The sequence below is a fragment of the Mus pahari genome, chromosome 21 (assembly GCF_900095145.1).
Source record: "Mus pahari chromosome 21, PAHARI_EIJ_v1.1, whole genome shotgun sequence".
Classification (NCBI taxonomy): Eukaryota; Metazoa; Chordata; class Mammalia; order Rodentia; family Muridae; genus Mus; species Mus pahari.
The window spans coordinates 49821174-49844973 of record NC_034610.1 but is presented as its reverse complement, the minus strand read 5'-3'; the positions used below and the strand labels follow the sequence as shown (position 1 = coordinate 49844973).

General features: G+C 37.7%; 1 protein-coding gene across 1 annotated transcript in view; it reads left to right on the top strand.

Moving 5' to 3' along the window:
* Positions 1 to 23800, top strand: part of Lama2 (laminin subunit alpha 2) — a 454349-nt gene that overhangs the window by 265141 nt on the left and 165408 nt on the right. Inside the window, exons 32-34 of the mRNA XM_029532909.1 lie at positions 8798 to 8922; positions 15306 to 15392; positions 18301 to 18494. Coding sequence (XP_029388769.1) covers positions 8798 to 8922; positions 15306 to 15392; positions 18301 to 18494 — 406 coding nt within the window. The remainder of the gene's footprint in view (positions 1 to 8797; positions 8923 to 15305; positions 15393 to 18300; positions 18495 to 23800) is intronic.

Below are 23800 nucleotides of genomic sequence, written 5' to 3'. Positions count from 1 at the left end.
ACAGGGAACTTTTGGGATAGCATTTGAAATGTAAATAAAGAAAATAATAATAATAAAATGTTAAAAAAATAAATAAAATAGAAAAAAAAAACGTTTTTTGGCTCTACCTCCTTCTAACTACCTCTCCCTCAATCATCAGAGTTGTCTATACTCCATTCACAGTTCCTCAGTCTATGTGGACTCCAGTTTAGCTTCTAGGACTGTGATAGACTAGGTGACTCACTCAACCCACAGATTTATCCTTCTTGACATATCAACATGAGTCTCCACATTCTTTTTGGAAGTCTATGTTTGGTTGATATTCTAGCCACACGACTGTGAATGTTTCAAATCCCTGCCCCCAGCTCCTCCCTTCACCCCCAGCTCCTCCTTTTACCCCCTTTTCTTTTCTCATTACCGTGATATCAGTACATTGCATTCCCAGGATTCAATGCCTTTTGCTTCTCTAAATACACATGTTCCCATAGTGATCTTATACAGGCACATAACTATAAGCACCTAAACTGTGACCCCCACAGTGTACATAACTATAAGCTCCTAGACTGTGATCCCACACTATTTACATGGTTCCTACCATTTAATTTTAATTCTTCTCTAGTAATTCTAAAGTTTTTGTGCTTTGTGAAAGTTATGCTTTTTTTCCTTCAAAGATATTATTGAGAAGACACAATTCATTAATTAACATCACTACGTTTTCATAACTAATGATTTCTAAATATGCATTATTACCATTTTCCATATTAAAAATCTGCTTAAGGGTCATATCTTCTGTTCTATTTGACTTCTTGTTTTTACTATAATGCTTTGCTTCCCTACCTTTTTGAATGTATTATGTAATAAATACAGATTTTTATCACCCATAATTCTTTAATTTCCTTAAAACTAGACTCCATATATTCATTCCAGTGACATTTTTATTCACTATTTTCATCCATTTTCTAAGTTATATTTAACTGAGTTATGTATAACTAGGATTTTGATTGAAATTGAAGTAAACTGCTCTTTAAGGAATTGCTGCAGTTATACAGGTCAGTTTTGCTTCTTTTACCTGGGAATGTTATTGTCTTCCTCTTCAAACGTTTTATATCTTATGGTTAAACTATTATAAAAGAGAGGCTATATATCTTGTACATTAAAATTAGATATATTATACATCTTAATTTCAGTAGTTAAGATTTAAGGATCTGTGTTAGCAATTTACTAACTAGTCTATATCATAAAATTTTTAGCATGTGTCTGATATCATATCATTTTTATTTACAACCTGTCAATGTCCAGTTATTTATATTTATTTTAAAGTTATAAATTATTGTTTTAAAATACATACTTTTAACTTCTTGTCATATACCATATCGGTAATAATTATTTTATAAATTTTATTGATAAGGAGTAATATAAAATGTTAAGTAGATAAATAATGAACAACCTTTCTAATTCATGATTTTAATATTAGAGTCTCATTCTTCTACAATAAAGCTTGGTAGCAGTAGTTCATTAAAAAAAATCATTCTTGCGCAGAGAGATGGTTCAAAGCTTAAGAGTTTAAGAGCTTTTGCAGAGGGCTCGGGTTCAATTCAGCTTACAACTGTTTGTAACTCCAGTTCCAGGAGAACAGGCACTCATACAGACAAATCTACAGGGAAAATACCAATGCACATAAAACAAAATAAACTATATTGTTTATATTAACATATTTATATTATTATAAAAGAAGATAGTTTTAAGAAAGAATGATAGGAGCTGGGCGTGATGGCACACACCTTTAATCTCAGCACTCGAGAGGCAGAGGCAGGCGGATTTCTGAGTTCAAGGCCAGCTTGGTCTACAGAGTGAGTTCCAGGACAGTCAGGACTACACAGAGAAACCCTGTCTCGAAAAAACAAACAAACAAACAAACAAAAAATGAAAAGAAAAGAAAGAGAATGATTTCTTGTCATATTAAGAAATACCTTCTTATTCCTATATTTTCAGAAATATAAGATGAAGCTATTACAATACAGCACATACTTGATTGTGGAGGATGAAGTCAGAGTAAAGTCAGATTCAAGATGTCTTTGTGCATAGTGTTTCCAATTAAAGATGGGTGCTGCGAGGACATTAATAAGTAATATAGACTTTCCTTGAATTCCCAAAATAATTTAATATTTGCTTTTGATGTCATAGTCTTATTTTCTGCTTGCCTGTAAATTTCAACAGATAATTTGAAGGAAGGACTCAACTCATAAGTTAAATGCACTATTCTTACATAATTTTAAAGGATGACATTTGCTTCAAATGATTGATCTAAACACACTCATAAATGAGAGTTTAATTTCACTTTTACTAGACAAAAGTTATTGTCCTTTTCCTGGTTTTGGGGGGTTGCTGTTCAAATGGAGAATAGTTTTCTGCCTTAAGAATCTACAGTAAGAGTCTATTTTCTAAGAATCCTGAGATGAAGTAAGAAACAAATAAATACTTCCATCAAACACACAGAGTTATATATAAATTGTTATGCCTTGAATTTTTATATTGTCCTTAGGGGAACTTTTAGAGTTAGACAATTTTATTTATCTTAGAGGCTTCTGAGGCAAACAGGAAACAGCTATTATTATAACCTCATGGTGCAATCAAGGAGGCAGAAGCCTACTGATTTCTCTTCTGCTGGACTCCAACTGTCTTAGTTAGGGTTTCTATTGCTGTTGGAGAGACACCATGACCGAGGCATGTCTTATAAAGGCAAACATTTCATCAGGGTTGGCTTACAATTTGAGCGATTCAGTCCACTATCATCTCAGCAGGAAGCATGCCAGTATCCAGGCAGTCATCCTGCCTGCTGCTGGAGAAGGAGCTAAGAGTTCTGTATCTTGATCTAACTGCAGCTAGGAAAGGACCGTCTTCCAAGCACCTAGGAGAAGGAGCTCAAAGACCACCACCACAATGGCACACTTCCTCCAACAAGGCCACTCCCGCTCCAACAAGGCCACACTTCCTAACAGCAACACTCCCTGGGCAAGCATGTTCAAACCACCACACCAGCTTAAAGGTTCTATCTGTTAACGCTTTTCAGTGTCCTTAGTTTTGGTGGAGTGGCAAACTTTGGCTCCACTATCTTGACTCAGATTTTGACTTCACCTCTCAGCTGACTGGATGAGCCTAGTCAGTTTCTTTAACTTTTGTGGTGACTGAGGTTCTACATATATCAATTGATAACCATAATAGTTATACCTCTCAGAGAATTTTTATACAGATGCAATAAAATATTCAATGAACAGCTTAAAACAGGGTTTAGCCGGTGTTTGACTTCATAAAAGCAGTTAAATGGGGCTCAGTGGTTAAGAAAATTTGCTGCTTCTCCACAGGATCCATGTTCAGGCCACAGCACTCAAATGGTAGCTAACAGCTTCCTGTAATTCCACTTCCAGAGGATCTAATACATGCTTAAGGACTCCAAGAGTCCACATGCTCCTGATACTCCAAGAATGTCACAGGATGCACATACATACATACAAGCAAAACACTCACATAAAATAAGCCTAAATAAAATGTTTAAAAATGAAATTAAGAAGCATTTTAAATAGCACTGATAATTACCATATTACCCTTCGTTGTAGTCTTAAAACCAACCAACTATTGATTAATAAACAATCACAGTCAAATAATCATTATTGTGTCTAGCTCTATGCAAAAATTTCTATCTTAGTTTATTGGAGCTACTACAAGAAAACAGCATTCAACAAGCTCATTGTCTTATAAACAACAAAAATAACTTTTTATAGTTCTAAAATCTGGACTGTTCATCAAGATATCAGAAACTTTTGTGTCTGGTGTGGACATTTCCAGGTCACAAAGAACACTATTTTGCAGTGTTTTCACATGGTAGAAGGAACTCTAATGATAGCTCCCTGCAGTGAACTTTCGAAAGATCACAATTTCCAGTCAGGAGGGTTCAACCCTAACCATCTATCACATTTCAAAGGGCCACTTCCCAAGACCCTCACATTAGGAGTTAGGATTTCAACAAAGGACCACCATGGCATAGACATTCAACAAACAAATACCAGGCTAAACCCCTTAAGGAGATGGTATTTGGAGATGGGCGCTCATTTATTCTTTTTACTATATTTACTTTTACTGTCCTTTATAAACTATAGAAAGAAAAAATGCATATAATTATAGAGAAATATATGGTTAAATAATTCTCCCAACAAACACAACTGTGTGGCTACATTCTTCATAATTCCGCATGGCCTTTTCAAGAGAATGGTTTCCTCCTCCTCAGTTTGAATAAGTTCTAAACCTTCTGCACTGTTTCCTGGTACAAACACCTAAGTGGCTGTCATTGACCTTGAGACCTTGATAGAACTTGGTTTGCTATACGTGAAAGATGAAAACTTATAAGATGTTACCCTCCAAGAAGGGGAGGTAGTGTGCTAACTACACGTGAGTAGAGAGGCATATATATGGAATCATATGGATAAACTCACAGGTAGGTTGAGGGAAACACAGTAGACATTCTCACTTAATAATCTCTGTAACCTGTCTGTTTTATCTGTCCTATTTTCCACACTATTGAAGATTTATCTAACTTATCTTTTAAAGATGTAGTTTGTAAAAAATATTTTATTGTGTTAGAATTATAATTTTCAAAGAGAATGAAAGGCACAAATCCTCTTTACTGTTGTCTGACACAGCATCAATATCTGTAGTTCAACTATAATATCTTCTTCAGGAACTAGATATTAATTGGAGTCTATGGTACTTTAAAAATATTGTAAACTTTCCTTAATATATCTAGCAACCTTGCCAAAATATGGATATTCGTATTTTATAATAACTTTGAATATTAATGCTTAAAAATTTAGGTAGCTTTTAAAATCTTTGGCTTAAAAGTATGAAAATTGGACTTTAATTTTATTATAAAATGCTGCTTAGAGACTAAGATGGAGGAAACGCATGCTTACTAGATTAAATGTTTAATTTTTGAAAGCTCTGATTTTGAAATTCTCTTCTAGAGAGTAGACAGAGTCTACAAATGTGATTAAGAGGCCCATATGAAAAATACTCAAGAAATTATGAAAGTGTAAAATTTGTACCAGAGTAGAAAGCAGTTATAAGTAACCAAGTTTTATTTTTAAAGGGGGCTAGGAGGACCTCAGGAAAGAGGTTATTGTTGATACCTCACTATGGTTTATCTAACCAGCTTCCATAAACTGGAGAAAAATAAAGATTGCTCTCTGGAAATGAAAACTGGTTCTTTGAGCATAGTGAATATCTAGCCAGTTGGTAGGCTAACTATGCTTCAGATTCTTGTTCTGTAGTGCATTTCATAATCCTAGACAGGTTGATGAATTATATCTTAAATTCTTTTAAAAAATTGTTAGCTGTTTGTGCCCAACTATGTGTATATATCAGGACTAAAATTACACAGTAATTTATTGGTAATATACTGATAAAACTATAGGCCACCATATGTAGATTTTTCCCATTCATTCTTATATTACATTTATGAGATAAACAGTATCATTTCTACTTTTATAATAGATTAAGTGACATGAAAGAATTAATAATTTGCTTACGTCAAAGACATTGAGAATGGGATTTGTTGTTCAAATACTGGATTGTTTAAATAAGCAGCTGATTCGTGTTTTTATGGCATCCCCACAAACAAAGTGACAAGGAAAGTCTGCATGATCCCAGCCGAGAGATGAATGGAATGCATGAATGGCTCCAAAAGATAAACAGTAAACGCCAGAGACATCACTAAATATATGCTATACCCTCTGTAGTACAAGTTCACAATGTTCCCCAGTGATATTACAGTACATAAAGCTGAAATGGTTCCTCAATCTGGGTGATAGAAAACAAGCTAACAGGTGACCTATTAACCCTCAATTACTAATACGAAATTTACAGAAAAAATTAATTTAGCTCACCTGTCCATTTATTCTTGTGGCTTTCATTATAAGTATCTTCAATAGGTCTACCCTGTGTTATGAGGACAATAGCAGCATATCACAGTGTTCCATGTGATGGAGATGAGATCATTTCCTTGCAGACTTACGAGGTACCCGTGCAGGACACTGATGTGTCTACAAGCTCCAGAAATCAAGGATGGAGGGAGTGTTAATGTGCATGCAAATCTTGGCAGCACACAAGTAATCTCCCCATGCTTTAAAAGAAACTCCGAGTAACCAGTACTGTTAACAGCTCTGCTTGTCACAAGAGATCTGGGAAGCAATGTTAGATATTTGAGCACCTCTCAGGATAAAAAGAATTGGACTTCATCTGCCAAACTTTAGAAGGCAGAGCTCAGAACTCAGACTGTGACCTCAACATGAGAATGAAGCAAATGAAATGTTCACATTGCAAAAGGAAAATTTTATTGCTGGAGAGGCCTGCTTTACAAGAACTGTGTATTTTGTGATACCTGAAAGAAATGTTAGAAAATGTCCCTGCAGTGTTAAGATTAAGTTCAGTTACTCCTCACCTTAAGTCTGAAATGCTACAAAATTAGGTTATATTCATTGGGTAGTATAGAAGACATACAGACTACCCATAATCCAGGACACAAGGCAAGCAAATTTCACATATTCTAATGTACTAATGAAAAAATACTAATTTGTATCTTCTGTGGACGTGTTTAAACTTATTAGACATCTACAGTATATAAATTTCCTTATGGGAAATTATCTATGTAAGCAAAAATACTAAGCATCCTATTTCAAAGCACATTGGCTAGTCATATGAAACTTTGTATGGTAAAGTTTCCAAAATAGCCTTACAATTTATATGCTTTGTTTATGGAACATTTTATTTCCATATTTTATAGAAATATGCAATCCATAATTTATGGACATTTTATTCACTTAGCCAAGTATAACATGTTAGTGTAGCTGTGAAAATTCAATAATTCAGAAAAGGTTTAAATATGTATGGTTTTGGTAAACAAATAATGAAAATTTCAGATTGAAGAAAATTAAAAACACGGTTTGGGGGCCTTTGTATTTTTAGCAGTGTTCATTATACGTAAGCAACTGATTTCAGTTGTTAGTGTTATATCTACTTTATATATAAAAAAATTATTTTATTGCAAAAGCCAAAATACTGAAGACTGTTATTGAAGAATTTGTCTTTGGGCATTATAATTTCTGTAATTAGAAAATATGATCTTCATGCCATCCCTGGGAAATGCATTCCTTCAATAGCCTGTTAGACAATTTGAGACAAAAAACCCATATGCAATTATCCTATTTTGTAATCATTGTCTCAGAGTGCTACCATGAAGTATGGAATGACTTTGACTGCTAAGATATGTAGATTCCTCCAGATAGTCAAGAAAAGGAGAGTTGTGATGTTTAATTCAGTATCGTAATGCATCAAGTCATTTTGTCCCACTAACCACTTTTCTGCATTTATGAGATACAGTACCTGTCCTTTTCCATATTAAAAATCTTGATCCACTTCATCCATATTGCCTAGAACATGAGCTTGTTAGTTAAGACATCTAGAATAATTGCATGCTGGTGGTGTTTCATTTACTGTGTTGTGCTAGATAGGAGTAGCTGTTAAGCCATGTTTTAGGAGCCAGGGAATGTGGTAGAGAGAAAAAGACATTTAATATGGGTTCAAATGAGCTATGCAAGAAAGAAGATGAAATGACATTGACTGAACACAGGATTTACAAATGAAAAGTCCCAGGGCTAAGGGAGGATCACACCTAAGTAGGGACATTCAGATGCTCTCTGGAGGATAGCTCAATGTGCATAGGCAGCACCGGCTGCAGGTAAGCTGGAGAGGAAGCATACATTTACATATATCTTGTCACTGCAGCGTTTCAGTATTTCTTTTAGCATATTAAGGAGTAAGTCATTGCTCTGACTTCTATAAGTCCTGTCTAACAAAACCAACCTAAATTCTCACTCTAAATTCCCTGTATCCCTTTTTCCCCCTCTTACTCTCAATACTGCATCATATTTTTGCTAAACAATATTTGTGGTTGCTTTTTGTTTTTGTGATTCCTAATTGTTTTCAAACTCTTAAAGTGGATATAAACTCATCAAGGTAGGATATTATTATTTTAACCTTCTCCTCACTTGAGCACACCATGGGCACTTTCTTTTAGATTCATACTGATTGCTTTTTGTGAAGTATGATTCTACTTGATGCGAATTTTTATACCGAAACTGTATCTTACTCTGCAATGTATCTCATTTCTTCATGAAAATGCCTCCAAACATATTAGTGGAATATCTTTCATTAAACAAAAAGGAAATTTTGACCAAAGGTTACACACGTCTGATTGACTCCTCTATAATGGTGAAGAACCACCCACATCTCTCAAGAAATAGATAAATGACTTTCACGATGTAATAAGAAGGCTGACCATTTCTATGTGTGTCATCTCTCAATATATCTATACTTTCTGCTTTAGGTTGACTTTGGCATCCCCCAAAAGACATGCACAAGAGCTCTGGCTTTATAGCATTTCCCCCAAGCTCCTCATAGAACTAAAGTTTGAGATATTCTTGAATTTCTATTTGCTAATTTTAAATAATAGAAGAATGTACACAGAAATTAATTTATATGAAAAAGAAGCTCTTGTTGATAATGTAGCTCCTACATGTGCATCAGCTTCTTAAATAAAAATGTATCTCTAAGAAATATTTGTCTAAAGAATTGATCATTGTAGTGTGTGTGTGTGTGTGTGTGTGTGTGTGTGTGTGTGTGTGTGTGTGTGTGTTGTGCGGCAGACAGGAATATGTATGATACATTATAACCCCATTTACATTGAAAGCATCTCTGTTTTCTTTTACAGAACTGTCAACATCACACTGCTGGTGATTTCTGTGAACGCTGTGCCCTTGGCTACTATGGAATTGTCAGGGGATTGCCAAATGACTGTCAACCATGTGCTTGTCCTCTGATTTCACCCAGCAACAAGTAAGATTGACGTGCATAGTTGATGTGCATTTTCCCATGAGTAAGCCCATCACCCTGGTGCATGGACTCTATGATTTGCCAATAATGTTGAATAGACAAAAAAAAAAATCTCAAGCCTCAGATGTTTTTAAAATGAGATAAAAACACAAGTCAGCGTGTATATACTGTATGATTCATTTCTCTTCTAAATAATACTAATATAAATGTAACTACCAGTATTGACACTCAGTTTGTTGCTAAGACAAATGATGTATGTGCAGGCACATATGGTTTTATGAGTGCACATGTGTGAGCTTTACACTTTATCTGTAATTCACTTGTGAGGGATTGTTTCAGTGTATACCAAACCACGTTTGTGGCTGTTTGCTCTCATCTTATGTGTTGGATTCAATATTGGGAAATAATTATCAAACAAGCCATTGAAAAATAGCATGACAAAATCAGGGTAACTTGCTGTTGGGTGCTTTTTAAGAAGTTGATATTGGCTAAGGGCACAGACCCCTTTTCGTTTCAGATGGTTTGAGCGTGATACCATGGAAACACTGCCACAGGGAAAGAAATGGTGAAATATCTCATTTCCATGCTGTCTGCACCTTCTGCCTTGGTTTCTATCTCTTATTGCAAACCCCTGAATGTTTTCATTTACCTTTCTGCTAAGACTATCTGGGTGATTTATCTACTTCAATCTCCACATGATAAAGTCACATCCCTCTAAGAAATGCTTTCAAAAGGAAGGTATGACAATGACAGTTGTCTAGCCTTAGAATTCTGGACACCCTAGGAATAAAAGAGCCACAAAACCAACAGGATGAAATGAACTTCCACTGGCGTACACTCATCCTGTATCCTCGTCCTTATCTTTGTATGCATTCTGAAAACAGTTGCATCCAAATCACTTCCATTTCTTTTTCAAAAGTACAATTCTTTACAGGGTGTCAAACATAGATTGTTAGGTACAGTGGTTACTGATGAAGATAAAAATGTGATTTTATTGCTCAAGTACAAAATTATAGCTGTATGAAATAGAATATTATTTTTTCCATTTCCCTTCCCCAGCTCTCTCTGTGGTGCTCATGTTTAAACAAAAGAATGTCATTCATTTCATTGTTTATTAAAATACTAACCATTCAGATTTAAAACAAAATCAGTAATAACTCCCCATTGAGTATACTATAATACCCACAGCTACAGAGTGCAAAATAGAAGTACTGCCACTTCTTAGAGATGCTTCTTATAAAAGTTTGACATTAAAAGAAATGGTCACAGAATTCAAAGTCATGAATACCATTCTTTTTTTTAAAGATGTATTCATGTATTTATTTTATGAATATGAGTGTTCTAGCTGCATGTACACATGCATGGTGGTTGTGAGCCACCATTGGGTTACTGGGAATTGAACTCAGGACCTCTGGGAGAGCATACAGTGCACTTAACTGCTGAGCCCTCTCTCCAGCCCCCATATATCATCCTTAATTGTAGAATAGTCAAGAACATATCGAAAGAAGTACCATTATATATAATATATTACCAAGAGTAGATTAGGGATTTTTACAGATTTGGGTGGTAAGAAATTATATGCACAGGTATGCTTAAGAGCTAGGTAGCAAAAGGGCTTTGAGTGTAGGGTATATACAGGACTCTGTAGTTATTGAAGGTGATGGATGGGTTGACGAGGAACATGGAGACTGTAATGGAGGGATATTTGAGTACCAGCCCTTGAAATTACTATTTAACTTTCTATGTGAGTTTAAAACATGCAGGCTTACTTTCTTTTCAAAACAGTTAATATGGTCAGAAACACATTTTAGGAAGCCTGTCATGAGTGAGCTGAATGGAAAGAAATGAAACAAGCAAAGAAGAAATGAAATGAGACCAATTAAAAGGCAAGAGATAATGAGAACTGGAATCTAGTTAACAGCCACAAGAGGGCAGTGCTGGAATGAGTGGGAGGGACTTCTTATGTGTCCCACTACACAACTGGTGACTAACTAGGTGTGAGGATGAGATGGGCAGGAGTTGAAGGCTGATGATTTTAGCCAGCTCACACACACACACACACACACACACACACACACACACACACAAATGGTGGCACTACGAATTCACATAGGGACTCAGGAAAGAGCTGCTGCTAAGGACAGGTAATTTATGGTTTAAATGGGTTCAAATTGATGTGAAAGGTCTGTCTGAATGGAAAAATGCAAATAGCTGCACGGAATGGAAATCTGAAAATTGCAGGAGCAGACGAAGGAAGAAATATGCTAATAAATGAATTAAAGTCAGATTGGATTTCCCAGGCAGACGTTCCCCAAGGGGAGCACATAGGATAAAGGCAAAATGGGAACTGTAGTTGAGAAGTTTCCATCACTAAAAAATGAAGAGCAAATGCAGGAGAAGCCAGAGAGACCAAAGCTCGGGCAGTCAGCGTTGTCACTGGTACCAAGGGAGGAGCAAGAGTTAGCAAGCACCCATCACTGCTCTTTCAGAGTAGGCTGGGCAAACACAGCAGCTTGCAACTCCAATGGTTACTGCAGAAGGTCGGCAATAGTGGACGTCGACGTCAAATAAAAAGAGTCTTAAGCGAAACTGCCAGTTTTAGGAAGTCGAAAATAATGCAATTCTAGCTTGGTTGGTTAGCAGAATCAATAAAACACCTCATTCACATTTTTTATTTACATAATTTTATTTGTTTTATTTGAGTATAAATTTTATTCCAAGGAGCCTGAAAAACTTAAAACACCATAGTTATAACCTCAATGGGACTTGGGCTTTTAACAACCACAACTCTAACTAGTCCTTTTAAAATATTATAACCCAGTGTTCAAAAGCCATTATGTTTACACCCAAATATATGTGAGTGTATCCTACCATTGATTCAATTTCCTTATTGTACATTTTAGAGAAATGCTACTCCAAAAGATTAGGCTGATTTTATGGCCCACTGATCTCGCCAGCTGTAGCTTGGAACATATTAACCTAATTAACAAAAAAGGTCCATGGATGGTGAGAAAGATTAAGAGGCAAAGTAGAAAAATGAGTCCGGGCAAAGAGAGGCACTTTCTTCCCAATTTGTAAAAATAGATTCTGAGCTACAGGCAGATGGGAGAGGTGAAATGTCTTATTTACATGGTCCATGAGAAAGAAAAGACGAGACTCTGTGATGAGTGGCTCACGGCCACAGCTTTAGCTTCCTTTTCTCATATCAAATAGCACAAACCTCCAGCCGTGTGGACCAGCAACACCATTTACACACGCTTGCCTTTCTGACAGGGTAGACCTCTTTATGGTAGCACCAGGAAGGAACCCATGTCAGTCTGTCTTTGCAAGCGCTGGCTCACAGCACCTTTCTCTGTGAGGCTGAGTTTAGAGTTGCCAGGTCATTTCCAAATAAACTTAGACATCTTTCTTCTCACTGAGGCCTGAGAAAATTCATGTAAAGTACAGTCCAGTTGAGGTGTGAATGAACTGGTAGAATAAGCCTATGGAAGAGCCACAGGATTAGTCCGGCTGAGGGTGAACAGGGTACTGAGTCTTCAGTAAAACCTCTGCCTGGCCCACAGCTGGCAGCTGAAGTAGACTGATTGGGAAGAAGTAGCATTTCCATGGAGGTCACGACGCCACAGTACAGGATGATGAGATGAGCTACTGAGAGCGGCTCCCGTGACACTTAGACATCAAACAACAGTTTGATGGACTGTAAAAGAGGGAACAGCCTTGCCTCTGTGCATCCAGCAAAGGACATAGAAGCATAACCGTTAACCAAGCTGGGGGAAAATCAAGCACATTTTTCTCCAGAGGTGTGGAAAATCAGCTTTAGATGTTAAGAGTCAACACAGTATTTAAAGCCCCTAGGATGAAGGCAGTGACTTAGAGGAGAAATCGGAACCTGAGCTCGAAATCATGTTAGCAGGTGAGGAACACAACACAGACCCGTTTTAAAAGCAGCCTGACCGCTGGGATCAAAACCGGAAGGAAGTGGTTTCCAGGCGACCAGTCAGCTCTGTGAGCCAGAGCGGGTCTCACAGAGAACAGACCCTGTAAGTTTTACAAACTGCAGTGATGTGTTTGGAACTAGTCTTCACAAGGGAATAGAAACAGGTGGTCCCTAAGCGAGAAGGACAAGCATTTCCAAGTGCTCCTGCAAACGAGATACAAGTTGGGAATGGAGAGGAGCTATGAAGTGGAACACTGAACACTAACTCGATGCTCCGTCAAAAGCCCCTTTAACGCTTGAAGGAAAAATCAAGCTCTGCAGCAAAACATGTAATTCGACAGTTTGTATTGTGGAGCTCCAACTTTAACACTTCCCCAAAACCTGTTCCCCAGATCATTAGGAATGTGGCTAGTAAAGAGCCTTTGTTCTCTTAGGGCAGCTGAGGGTCTTCTGTTCCTCCACCTGACAACTAGCTAGGCAATTATCTCAGTTGCCCTGAAAGGAAAAATTATACAGATTTAAAGTTTGGGAACGTAAAACTAGAGAGGTTTAAAATTCAAAGGCTCAGGGCTGAACACTGTGAAGAGGCAAGGTCCAAACTTGACGGAGCCCGCCCGGCCGCTAAGACTAACAAGACCATAAAGATGAGGGAAAGGAGTGCAGGGAAAGGAGTGCCAGAACCAGCCGGGGCTGTCAGGATTAGCTCATAAACCATCTGGCAAGAAGGCATCTCCCCCAGCTCACTCAGGGTCACACACTAACCAGATGTCCCACAGACCCTGATAAGCCTCCCACCTCTGGAATTCCGAACGCTCCGGCTGGCGCGTACTATCTTGCTACATTGTAATCTCACTACTATGTTCAAATGAGTCAATCACTTGTGGCCGCGCCAACTCTCCCTGATCCCCCCCCCCACACCCTAACCCCATAAAAACCCTTACTTCTGAGGGTCTGGGTCGACTTCTCTGTCTCCTGCGTGAGATACAAGTCCACCCAGAGCTCTGCCATTAAAGTACCTTGTGTGTTTACATCAAGAAGGCTTCTCTGTCATTTCTCTGGGACACCCTGACTCCTGTGACCTGAGGACCCGAGGGAGTTCCTCACAAGGGGGTCCTACAGTATCAACTCATCTAAAATTGCTACATTCCCATACAATATTTTAAAGATATTTTACTTATTGAGGAGTTTTATTATAGAAATCGATTGTAGTTTCATTCTACAGGCCAGTGTAGATTATACTCAAAATATCGAGTCTGTTTGCCAGGGCCTATGTATGAATATTAACCAATGGGATGTGCATGATCATGCAGCCAAACACATGTTTTGAGCATCAAATTTGAAGTTAAAGAACTAAACACTTGATAGATGTGTCAGTTACAGGTTTAGGGGTCCAAGGTCCAGAGAAGGAAAAAAAAAATCAGTTGGTCAGATAATAAGGCCATGAGTAGTAGATTCATTTGTTCATACACTTTGCAAAAGTTAAAATCTGACAGCCATTCACAAACCATGAAATTGATGCATGAGTAGCTGTAATAAGATACAACCTTGATGATGCCCAAACCAAAGAGTATGTGTTAGCATGTGTGATTATTTGGGTCTTGGCCTGAAAAACAATACTTTCTATTGCTTCTTTGTGTGGAATGATGTGGAGGACACCAAACAATGAAGTCGGTTATCTGAAGAGCCACTGCCTTACAGGGTGGAAGTTTTCTCTTCCTGTCTGCTGGGAAGGAAGTACTGGTGTGAGCTGTGGTCTGCCTGTGGGATGCACATGTGATAGCGAAGCTGATTACAGAGCAATTAGTTCCAAGTCCAGAAAACAGTGAGCACATTTTGTCCATTTTGGTTTAGAAAGCTATGTCTTCTTGCCACACAGTAAATCAAATTACTTTGTGTCCTTTATTCGAGTGTTGGAGTCTGGTAGGTTGCAAAAGGCCTTGCTGTATTCTGAGTGAAACATCCATTCAAACTACAGATATTGAACTTCCAGTTGCAAGTTGGACTAAGATTTCCCCCCCCCCCAAAAAAAAACAATACATGATTTTCATATCCTTTTTTGTTTGTTTTTTCACCTGGAAAGTATTGAGTGATACCTGACCCACTATAAGGCCTGTGCACACACATTCCCATCAAAATTCTTTGAATTAATAAAAATTGTGATCAATTGTTCAGACATATAATATTTATATACATTTCAGAAAATGATTTAAACTTTGAAATTCTAATATTTTCAGTGTGATACCTCATTAATTCATCCAAAACTAACCAGTTTTGTTATCTATTATCAGGAGTGTTTAATTGTCTTACCATAAATAAGAACTTCATCAGTATTTATAAATATACTTATCATACACCCCCAACAAAATATCGCAGTGACCTTGGTAATGGGTAGAAATACTGAGTTTTATCAAATAAGCAAGTAACTTCTCTGTGTTGTTTTCTGGTTCAGTTTCAGCCCCTCTTGTGTACTGGAAGGTCTGGAAGACTACCGTTGCACAGCCTGCCCGAGAGGATATGAAGGACAGTACTGTGAAAGGTACTGGCAAGCTCACGTGGTGATCATAAAGGGTCACGATACTATTAATTGCTTCTGTGATTTCATCATTTATATTTGAGTAATTAATGCTCCACAACTATTTTTCTAGCCTTAAAAGTGCTCCTTTAAAAATTTGTTCTAATTTCCTGCTGAGACCTTAGTGATTCCCAAATAATTTCATGATTATTTAATGTATGTCTTAATACAAACAGTGAGATGTAATTTTATAAGAAAAAAAGTCAGGGTTTTTCCAATGCTTTTAGGTATCTACAGAAATTGAGACACTGCCCACGTTGTTCTCAGTTAGCTCACTGACCAATAGTATCCAGCAATAACTTAAAACATGGTACTTTTCTTAGCATTTTGACTGTGTATGGGTGGGTCTTTGTGTATCCTAGAATTACATGCTGATGAGGGTAATTAGTCCTATCCAGAAAATAAAGTATTTGTTATTGAGCCCCCCCTTTCGGTAGACAATCAATATTCTTCAAAGAAATCAGAAAACATAAAATCTGCGAAAGCACCATGAAGCCGAATTTAGGGTTCACACAAATGCTCAGCTAAGTGGCACAGTCCTTCTGACTGTTTCTCAGAAGGAAAATTCACATCTTGCAGATACACATTTACATGACCAGGAAGCTAGATGTTCACATGGTTACCAGGACTAGTGTTTAAGACACTGTCAGGTAACTAATTCTACAGTGCCAGGTAACTAATTCTATTATTGTGATTTACTTGCTCTGTGATCTTAGTATAATTGATAGCAATATCGTAATTTCATAACAATTCACAGGCAACCTATCGGGGTCCCATTTTTCTTCCTACTTAACATAGTTTTCCTGATCATCAGAGATGTAAGAGATGCCATTGGTATCCTGCCCAGGTTCTCTCACAGGAAAAGGTATAATTAGCCTGAGAATTTACACCTATCTTTCTCTGGTGGCTCATTGTCAGTGGTTAACAAGAGAGAATGGATTTTAAAAGTCTATATCTTCTGCCTCAAAGCAGAACAAATTTAGAGACTTTCTTCATATTCTAAAATTTTCTGTGTAAGAAAGCTAAGATTGCAAATCACCTGAAATCACACTTAACTACAGATTTCCTTCCCATAGCCTGTTCGCTCACCTCACTGGAGATTCCTGGGAGCTCCTGAAACTGTTAGTCATATTTTAAAACTAGTATTTGTTTATTTAAAAAGTATTTGTTGTTATTCCCTTTCAACTATTTATGAGCCTTTTATACAACCAGCGATGGTTATATGGATAATGGCAATAGAAATGAATGGAGAAGCTAGATGTAGGTTTTATGAATTCCAATAAAATGTGTGTTTTATAAGCTACATTTTCAAAGACTGTGTATGATAACTACACATTATACCAAGCACTTTCATACGTGTACAGAATAGTGTGCTTGTACTGCCCATAGCACTGGGAATTAGCAGAAATTCAACCATTTATAATGTAAATACCCAAAAACATTTTCAGTTATCTGGAATCTGCATATATCATTTCTCCAAATGATATATTACAGAGGTAGATTGCAGATGATAAGGGTAGGTCTTCACTATGTCTGTCATGTCCTTTGGGGTTATGTTGAAGTGAATATTCATTTAATGCCCTTGTAAACAACAGGAGCATCATGACTGAGAGCAACCTTGGGTAACAATAGGATCATCTGTAGCAGTGTATGACACAAATATGCCACGGATAACTTTATAAATTGAAATTTTCACTATCTCCCAAAGCATCTGTGTAGAAAAGACTAGAAGCACGAATAATAAGATCACAATTGCCGTCTGAAGGCAGAGTGATCACAGAAATCCATCCTTTTAATATGCATTAATGTAGAAGCAGTAGGAGTTGGCAGTTCATGCAGTTTATGGATGGACAGGGTCATATACTAGCAAACGTGAGTGGTTTGAATTGTTTTTGCAATTCTCAAATGTTGCTATAGCTTTGAATTTATCATCTCTAACGCATAAGCAGTCAGGTTATAGTTCCCTAAAAAATTGCTTCCATCCAGCTAAATTAAACCAAAGGTCTTGGTTAAATTTTTATTGTAACTTTCCAGATTAAAGTGTGTACGACTTATGAGAGCTCCTTAAGCCTTTTAAATCACCTTATGACCTGCCCAGATGCAGTCAGGATCTAAAACTGCTTATGGTTCTTGATCGTCCTGTAATGTAGAAGCCCCTCCTTATACTTTATCTTCATTAGTCTTATAATGAAACCTTGGAAGATTTAATCAATTTGAACCTGCTTAGAATACAGTCATTTTGTGTGCACATGTTAAAGGCACATGCCTTTAATCCCAGCACTCGGGAGGCAGAGGCAGGCAGATTTCTGAGTTCGAGGTCAGCCTGGTCTACAAAGTGAGTTCCAGGACAGTCAGGGCTACAAAGAGAAACCCTGTCTCAGGAAAGAAAAGAAAGAAAAGAAAGAAAAGAAAGAAAAGAAAGGAAAGAAAGGAAAGAAAGGAAAGAAAGGAAAGAAAGGAAAGAAAGGAAAGAAAGGAAAGAAAGAAAGAAAGAAAGAAAGAAAGAAAGAAAGAAAGAAAGAAAGAAAAAAGAAAAACAATTCCAGTAGTTTTATTCCAGTAGTACTTTTATCAAACACTTGTTATCTTTGATTGGAATGACAGTGATGAAGCCAAGCCAATTCTAAGCTACTCAAGAGGCTGAGGCAGGAGGATGGCATGTTCAAACTGCTACAGACTGAGCTTAAGACCAGTCTGGGCAACTGGATGCAGAAGCAAACAAAAATGAACAGCGATCCAGAGTTTGTTTTCACATGCAAGACCTGAGGCGCAACCCCTAGACACACACGCTCACGTACATCTGTATACACACCTGCAGACTTAAAATTAAGACTTGCATTAATCTCTATTCTTTTGTCCTATTCCAACCTAGGTGTGCCCCAGGCTACACTGGCAGCCCAAGCAGCCCCGGAGGCTCCTGCCAAGAATGTGAGTGTGACCCTTATGGCTCCCTACCGGTTCCCTGTGACCGGGTCACGGGACTCTGCACGTGCCGCCCTGGAGCCACAGGAAGGAAGTGTGATGGCTGCGAACACTGGCATGCACGCGAGGGTGCAGAGTGTGTCTGTACGTATACTAACTTGGCTGCTAGTTCTATGGGCCTGGCTTCCATGTCTGTCTCAGTTCCTACAAGCTCCTCCCTTTCCTTGTTTGTGGTAGCTGGTGCTATTCTGCATCCTTTCTGAAGCCTTCTTCCCTCCTCCCGCTGCGGGCATGCCGGTTTTTTGTTTCCCTCCCGCTAAGCAAAGAGCTGTGGAAAAAAATTCTCAGCCTGCTTTAGTCAATTCATGGAAGACCAACTACAGAGCTCCTCTAGGCAAGTCTTATTTTTGCCCATCTCAGGATTTGCCGGTTTGCCCAAAGTTGGCCCTGCCTTTGTGACAGATTAAAGATCCCTATGTATTAAATTTTTAGAATCCTCCTGAATTTGTAATTGGCTGGAAAGGCATTTTAAGCCTTGAATTACAGCTGATTTCTCTCTCCAGCGTTTTCATAACGCTTCGCAATTTCTTCTTGAACTGCAAACATTGGATGTGGTTACAATACATTCAATTTTTAAGTATTTTTACTTACTGAGTAAACAGTGGAGAATGAATTGTCTCTCTCTCACTCTCTCCTTTTCCCCTCAGCCCTCCCCCCCCCCCGATCTGTCTATCTCTCATACCTCCTGATTCTGGATACAGTATTGAAAATACATTGGATTCAGTAGTTTAAATATGTAACACTGAATATTACTTAAATCAATTCAAATCTAGAATAAGGTATTTATAAAGTTAAAGGGAGAATATTGGGCAATGCTAAGCTTTCCTTAAAGAAATTTACTTCACCACGTTTTATTGTGATATTTACATATTTCAATGCATGCAAGTCTTCCCTATTTTAAGGTCTTACTGTGTCTAATTTTGAGTTGTATTTTAAGAACCTAGATTGTGTTTTATTAAAAAGTTGCCTCAAAAGCTAAAGGTGGGATTAAAACACCATCAAAACATTAGGACTGGACCATTTGGAAAGATAGATTTTTTAAAAAGAAGGCTAGGAACTGAAGAGATGGCTCAGAGAATGAGTGTTGTTACTCTTTCAGGGGAACCAAGTTTAATGCCAAGCACCCACGTCAGGAGGGCCAGAACTGCCTGTAATTCTAGCTCCAGAGGAGCCAAAGGGGTCTTCTGACCTCCATAGGCACCTACACCCATGTGCACATTCCCACACAGAAACACACTACATATCCAGAATTAAAAATATTTGTAAACTCTAAAGCAGGGATCTCTTTAACGAAAATATATAATGCTTGAAGTAAATAGGAAGGGTTATGAATATGATTCAGTGTTGGCGCACATATGCCACCTGCACAGAGCCTTCCTCGTGACCTTTCTACCACGATGGGGAATAACAGGTAAAACTAAAAGTGAGGATTGGCATAAGGAAAGGCTGTAAACATAAGATACCAAACGTTAGCTTATAGTACTGTTATTACACACACATACACACACACACACACACACACACACACACACACACACAAACTTGTAATTATTTTAAAGATAATTTTGAAAGTAGACCTAAGCCAGCAGCAGAACTCCACAGGCAAAAGCCCTTGCCGCCAAGCCTCATGACATCAGTTCAGTCCCTGTGATCCACATGGAAGGAGGGAAGTAGCTTCCACAAGTTGTCCTCTGACCTACACACACAGACTACAGCACACATGCGTGCACGCACACACACAAAAATCAATCAATCAATCAATATGTGGGTTTTAGTGGTTTGCCAAATATCCCACAGCACTGCTTCATTATGGACATGGAGACATAACCAGCTAAGTAACATATATACAGATCTCTATAATCATTGAACTATGAATAATCGATTTAATAATTACACAGATGTCAACCTGGAAAAAGTAGCCTGTTTACTGAGGTATGTAGAAGTTAAACAGTAGCACATTAAAGGCAACAAAAGATAAAATAAAAGGGCTACTTTTCTAAACATTTGTTTTAAAAAAAGAAATGTGATTTTCCCAGCCAAATGAGCTTCATGTTCTTTTTTCTGGTGATTAATGTTTATTTACATCTTGAGTAAATGTATCATAAGAAAACCTAGCTCATCTCTGCCATCCACATATTCCATCTCATATTCTTTTAAAAGGCACCGAGCCCATGGTGACAGTCATTCAACCATTTTACTGTCTGCTTGCGTTTTTCTTGTCAAGGAATGCTCGCTCCCAGTACTGTGACCTGGAGATCTTCATTTCCTTCTAGACTATTATAGTGACTCTTATCTCATAATAAAATGTTAAATTGTGGAACTTTCTTTGCCATCTATACCTCTATCCCACATTATGGCTATGTTGTATAAGTAGCCATTCCATCTACAGTCTTCCTCCAGGCTGAATGGTCCCCTCTTGCTTCTGCACCTATCTCTCACCGTTCTTTATGTTGACCCTAAGAACCATTGCACAGAACAACTCTGGACTTTTCCTCCTTTCTCATCTTTGACAGTTTCTGCAGTTTAGTACAGACATGCTGTGGTTTCCCTCGGCCCACAACTCCCAATTCCTACTTCCTACCCCTGCTTTTAAAATATCTTAAGAAAACAAGAAATCAGTGAGAGCATAGCTTTAGCTCATACCCAATTCTCTTTGTAAGAGACTTCTCTATCCCCAAGCTAAATTAGATCAAGGGACCAAAGAGCAGACGGACCTCATGCGTCTTATCTTTGGTTGGGGCCTGCTTCATCACATGGGATCACAGTGGGCTTTTACACTGCCTGGGGGTGTAAGTTAGGAGAAGGACCTCAGTGCAGAGACAGAATATGAGAAGGAGTAAGAAAACTAAATGTCCATGCTGCTCTCAGTAAGTGGGTTGTTGACTTCAAGAACAGTATGTCTAGGCTTAGTAAAAGCCGGATACTGCTTTGATACTGGTTTCTTTGTATGAATTCTATGAGAATTAAATTGGTGCTCTTTTGTTAATTCTTTAAGAAATTTCTTTAAGAAACACAATTGAAATCGACTCATTGTATATTTAAATGTTTTGTTTTTATCCTTAGGTTTTTTTTTCTTACATTTGTAAATTATTTTTCATCATGTATAGTCATTGAACGTGGTTCTGTGTTACACAGGACATTCGCATACGAGAGTAAAGCCTAAGATCCAGAGACTCACTGTTTGCTTAATAAAAGATACAGATTGATGCTATACAGTTTGGACAACACAGAACGAATCCTGAGATGCCTCTCACACCTAAATTTCTGTAAATGTCTGTTAGTTGTTTATGAGCACCATTGGCCAGTAAGGCAAGCTAAGACTTTATTATATTTAATAGAGACGTTCCTCAATCTGGTGTGGTGGTAAATGATTGTAACGCAGCACTTGGTGAATGAAGGTAAGAGAGACAAGACAATCAGCAGTTCAAAGTTCAACCCTTGGCTACTTCACAAGTTTGAGGACAGCCTGAGCTTCATGAGACCCTATCTGAAAAAGAAGTCAATTGGGAGGGGATTGGAGAATTTCCTACAGGATGCAATCATTGTATGCACTATATTTCAATGATAATAATAACTTATACAATCATCTTTTTATTAGGAAATATGGAGACCCCAGAGTTTGTCAGTATTGCTGATTTTAGCCCCATCACAGTAATTAACTCACTCCACCAAGTCAGGAAAAGGCATCACCCAGCACCTTCAGATTCCAAGTTCAGATGTCAGACATTCCCTAAAGCACCCCTTTCACCACAAACAAATTCATCATCATAGCAATGCTTAGAGGCTCACCTTGCAGGGGCGCTTCCCATTTTTTGGGTTCAGTGTTCAACCCCGATCCATTCCTAGACTTTCTTACAGCATATCTGTACATAGAACTGAGAGCTCGTTTTGGCTTTACCTCAGCTCCCTGGTGATCATAGTCCAGAGGATTCACCTGAGACCTGCAGACCATAGTGTAGAAGACACATAAGAGTTTGTAATATGAAACAGGCCAGGACAAGAAGGAACATAATCAGAGAGACCCACTATTTTAACCAGCATATTCAGTATTTAATTTTTTTAGGTCATGTATTGGTGAATATGTGTGTGAGTATGGATGTATGTGTGTGTACCTGTGTACATGTCTGGGTAAATAAAGATATGCATGCAGAGGTCAGAGAACAACTTTCAGAAATTGTTTTCTGTCTTTTCACCTTGTGTCCAGATGATCAAACTCATGTGGTCAGGTTTGGGAAGCAAGTCGCTTAGCCTGTTGAGCTGTCTTATCAATTCAAGGTCATGTGTTCTCCTTTTAGAGGCCAGTTTTAATTTTTAAAGACCATATATCTAATTAATATCGATACATATTCATCAGACATTGTCTAAAGAGGCTGCCTTTCATTGTAATAAAAAAAGATACATTAGGTTGATGATTAGGTTAATTTCATAACTTTTCTTTTTCCTTATTTCTAAGCATCATACTCAGAGGGATTTTTGTTTGGCTGCTTTAGGTTTTTTTGTTTGGTTGGTTTGATGTTTGTTTGTCTGTTTTTACATGCTATCTTGGCAGTCTACTACTGAACTACATCCCAGCCTAAATGTCACAGGTTAAAACAAGAGGAATTACTTAGGACAGCTGGACAATGTTTAATCCCTTAGATGTATTTGTGTTTCTGAATTGTATTGTGATTCTTACAACAGGGTTTCTATTTGGTAAGTTGAGTTACACAAATCCATCCTCTTTATTCATAACGGACATGTTATTTCATAAAAATGAGAATACCCACCTACCCTGAGATTTGAGAACAAATGAGAAAGTCATTGTGTATTCAATGCAAAAAAAAAAAAATCCTGAAACCCAAAAGTTGATTTGTACATGTCCTATTTTCTTAAAATGTATAGTTAACAGACTAACTCATCCAGTGTTTAAAATAGACCATGAGTGGCAGAGTCAAATATAGAACACTCCTGGGGAACTGCAATTAAAATTAGCAACTTAGACAAAATGTTACTCCATAGAATGAACCCAAAATACCATCTCATATCTTATAAATATCAAATTCGTGCCTATGGTTCTAGCCACTGGGTAAGAGGTATTTGTGATGTATCTGTTTTGTTATTTATATCACAATTTATTTAAAGTATAGCATATAAGAAGGTGCTTCTCTTGTCAGTATTCAGCAGCAATACTGAATGTCCTTGCTTCTACAGTTCTACAGAGACACAATGAGGATTCATCTTTGTATCTAGTTTCACGTTTAATTCTTTATTGATGAGGGACCCACGTGGAGGGCAGAGGACAACCTGAGGAAATTTATTCTCTCCTTACGCTGTGTAAGGTGAGGGAATCAAAATCAGATCATTGAGTTTGGCGGCAACCATCCTTTATCACCAGACCCAACATTCTTGTT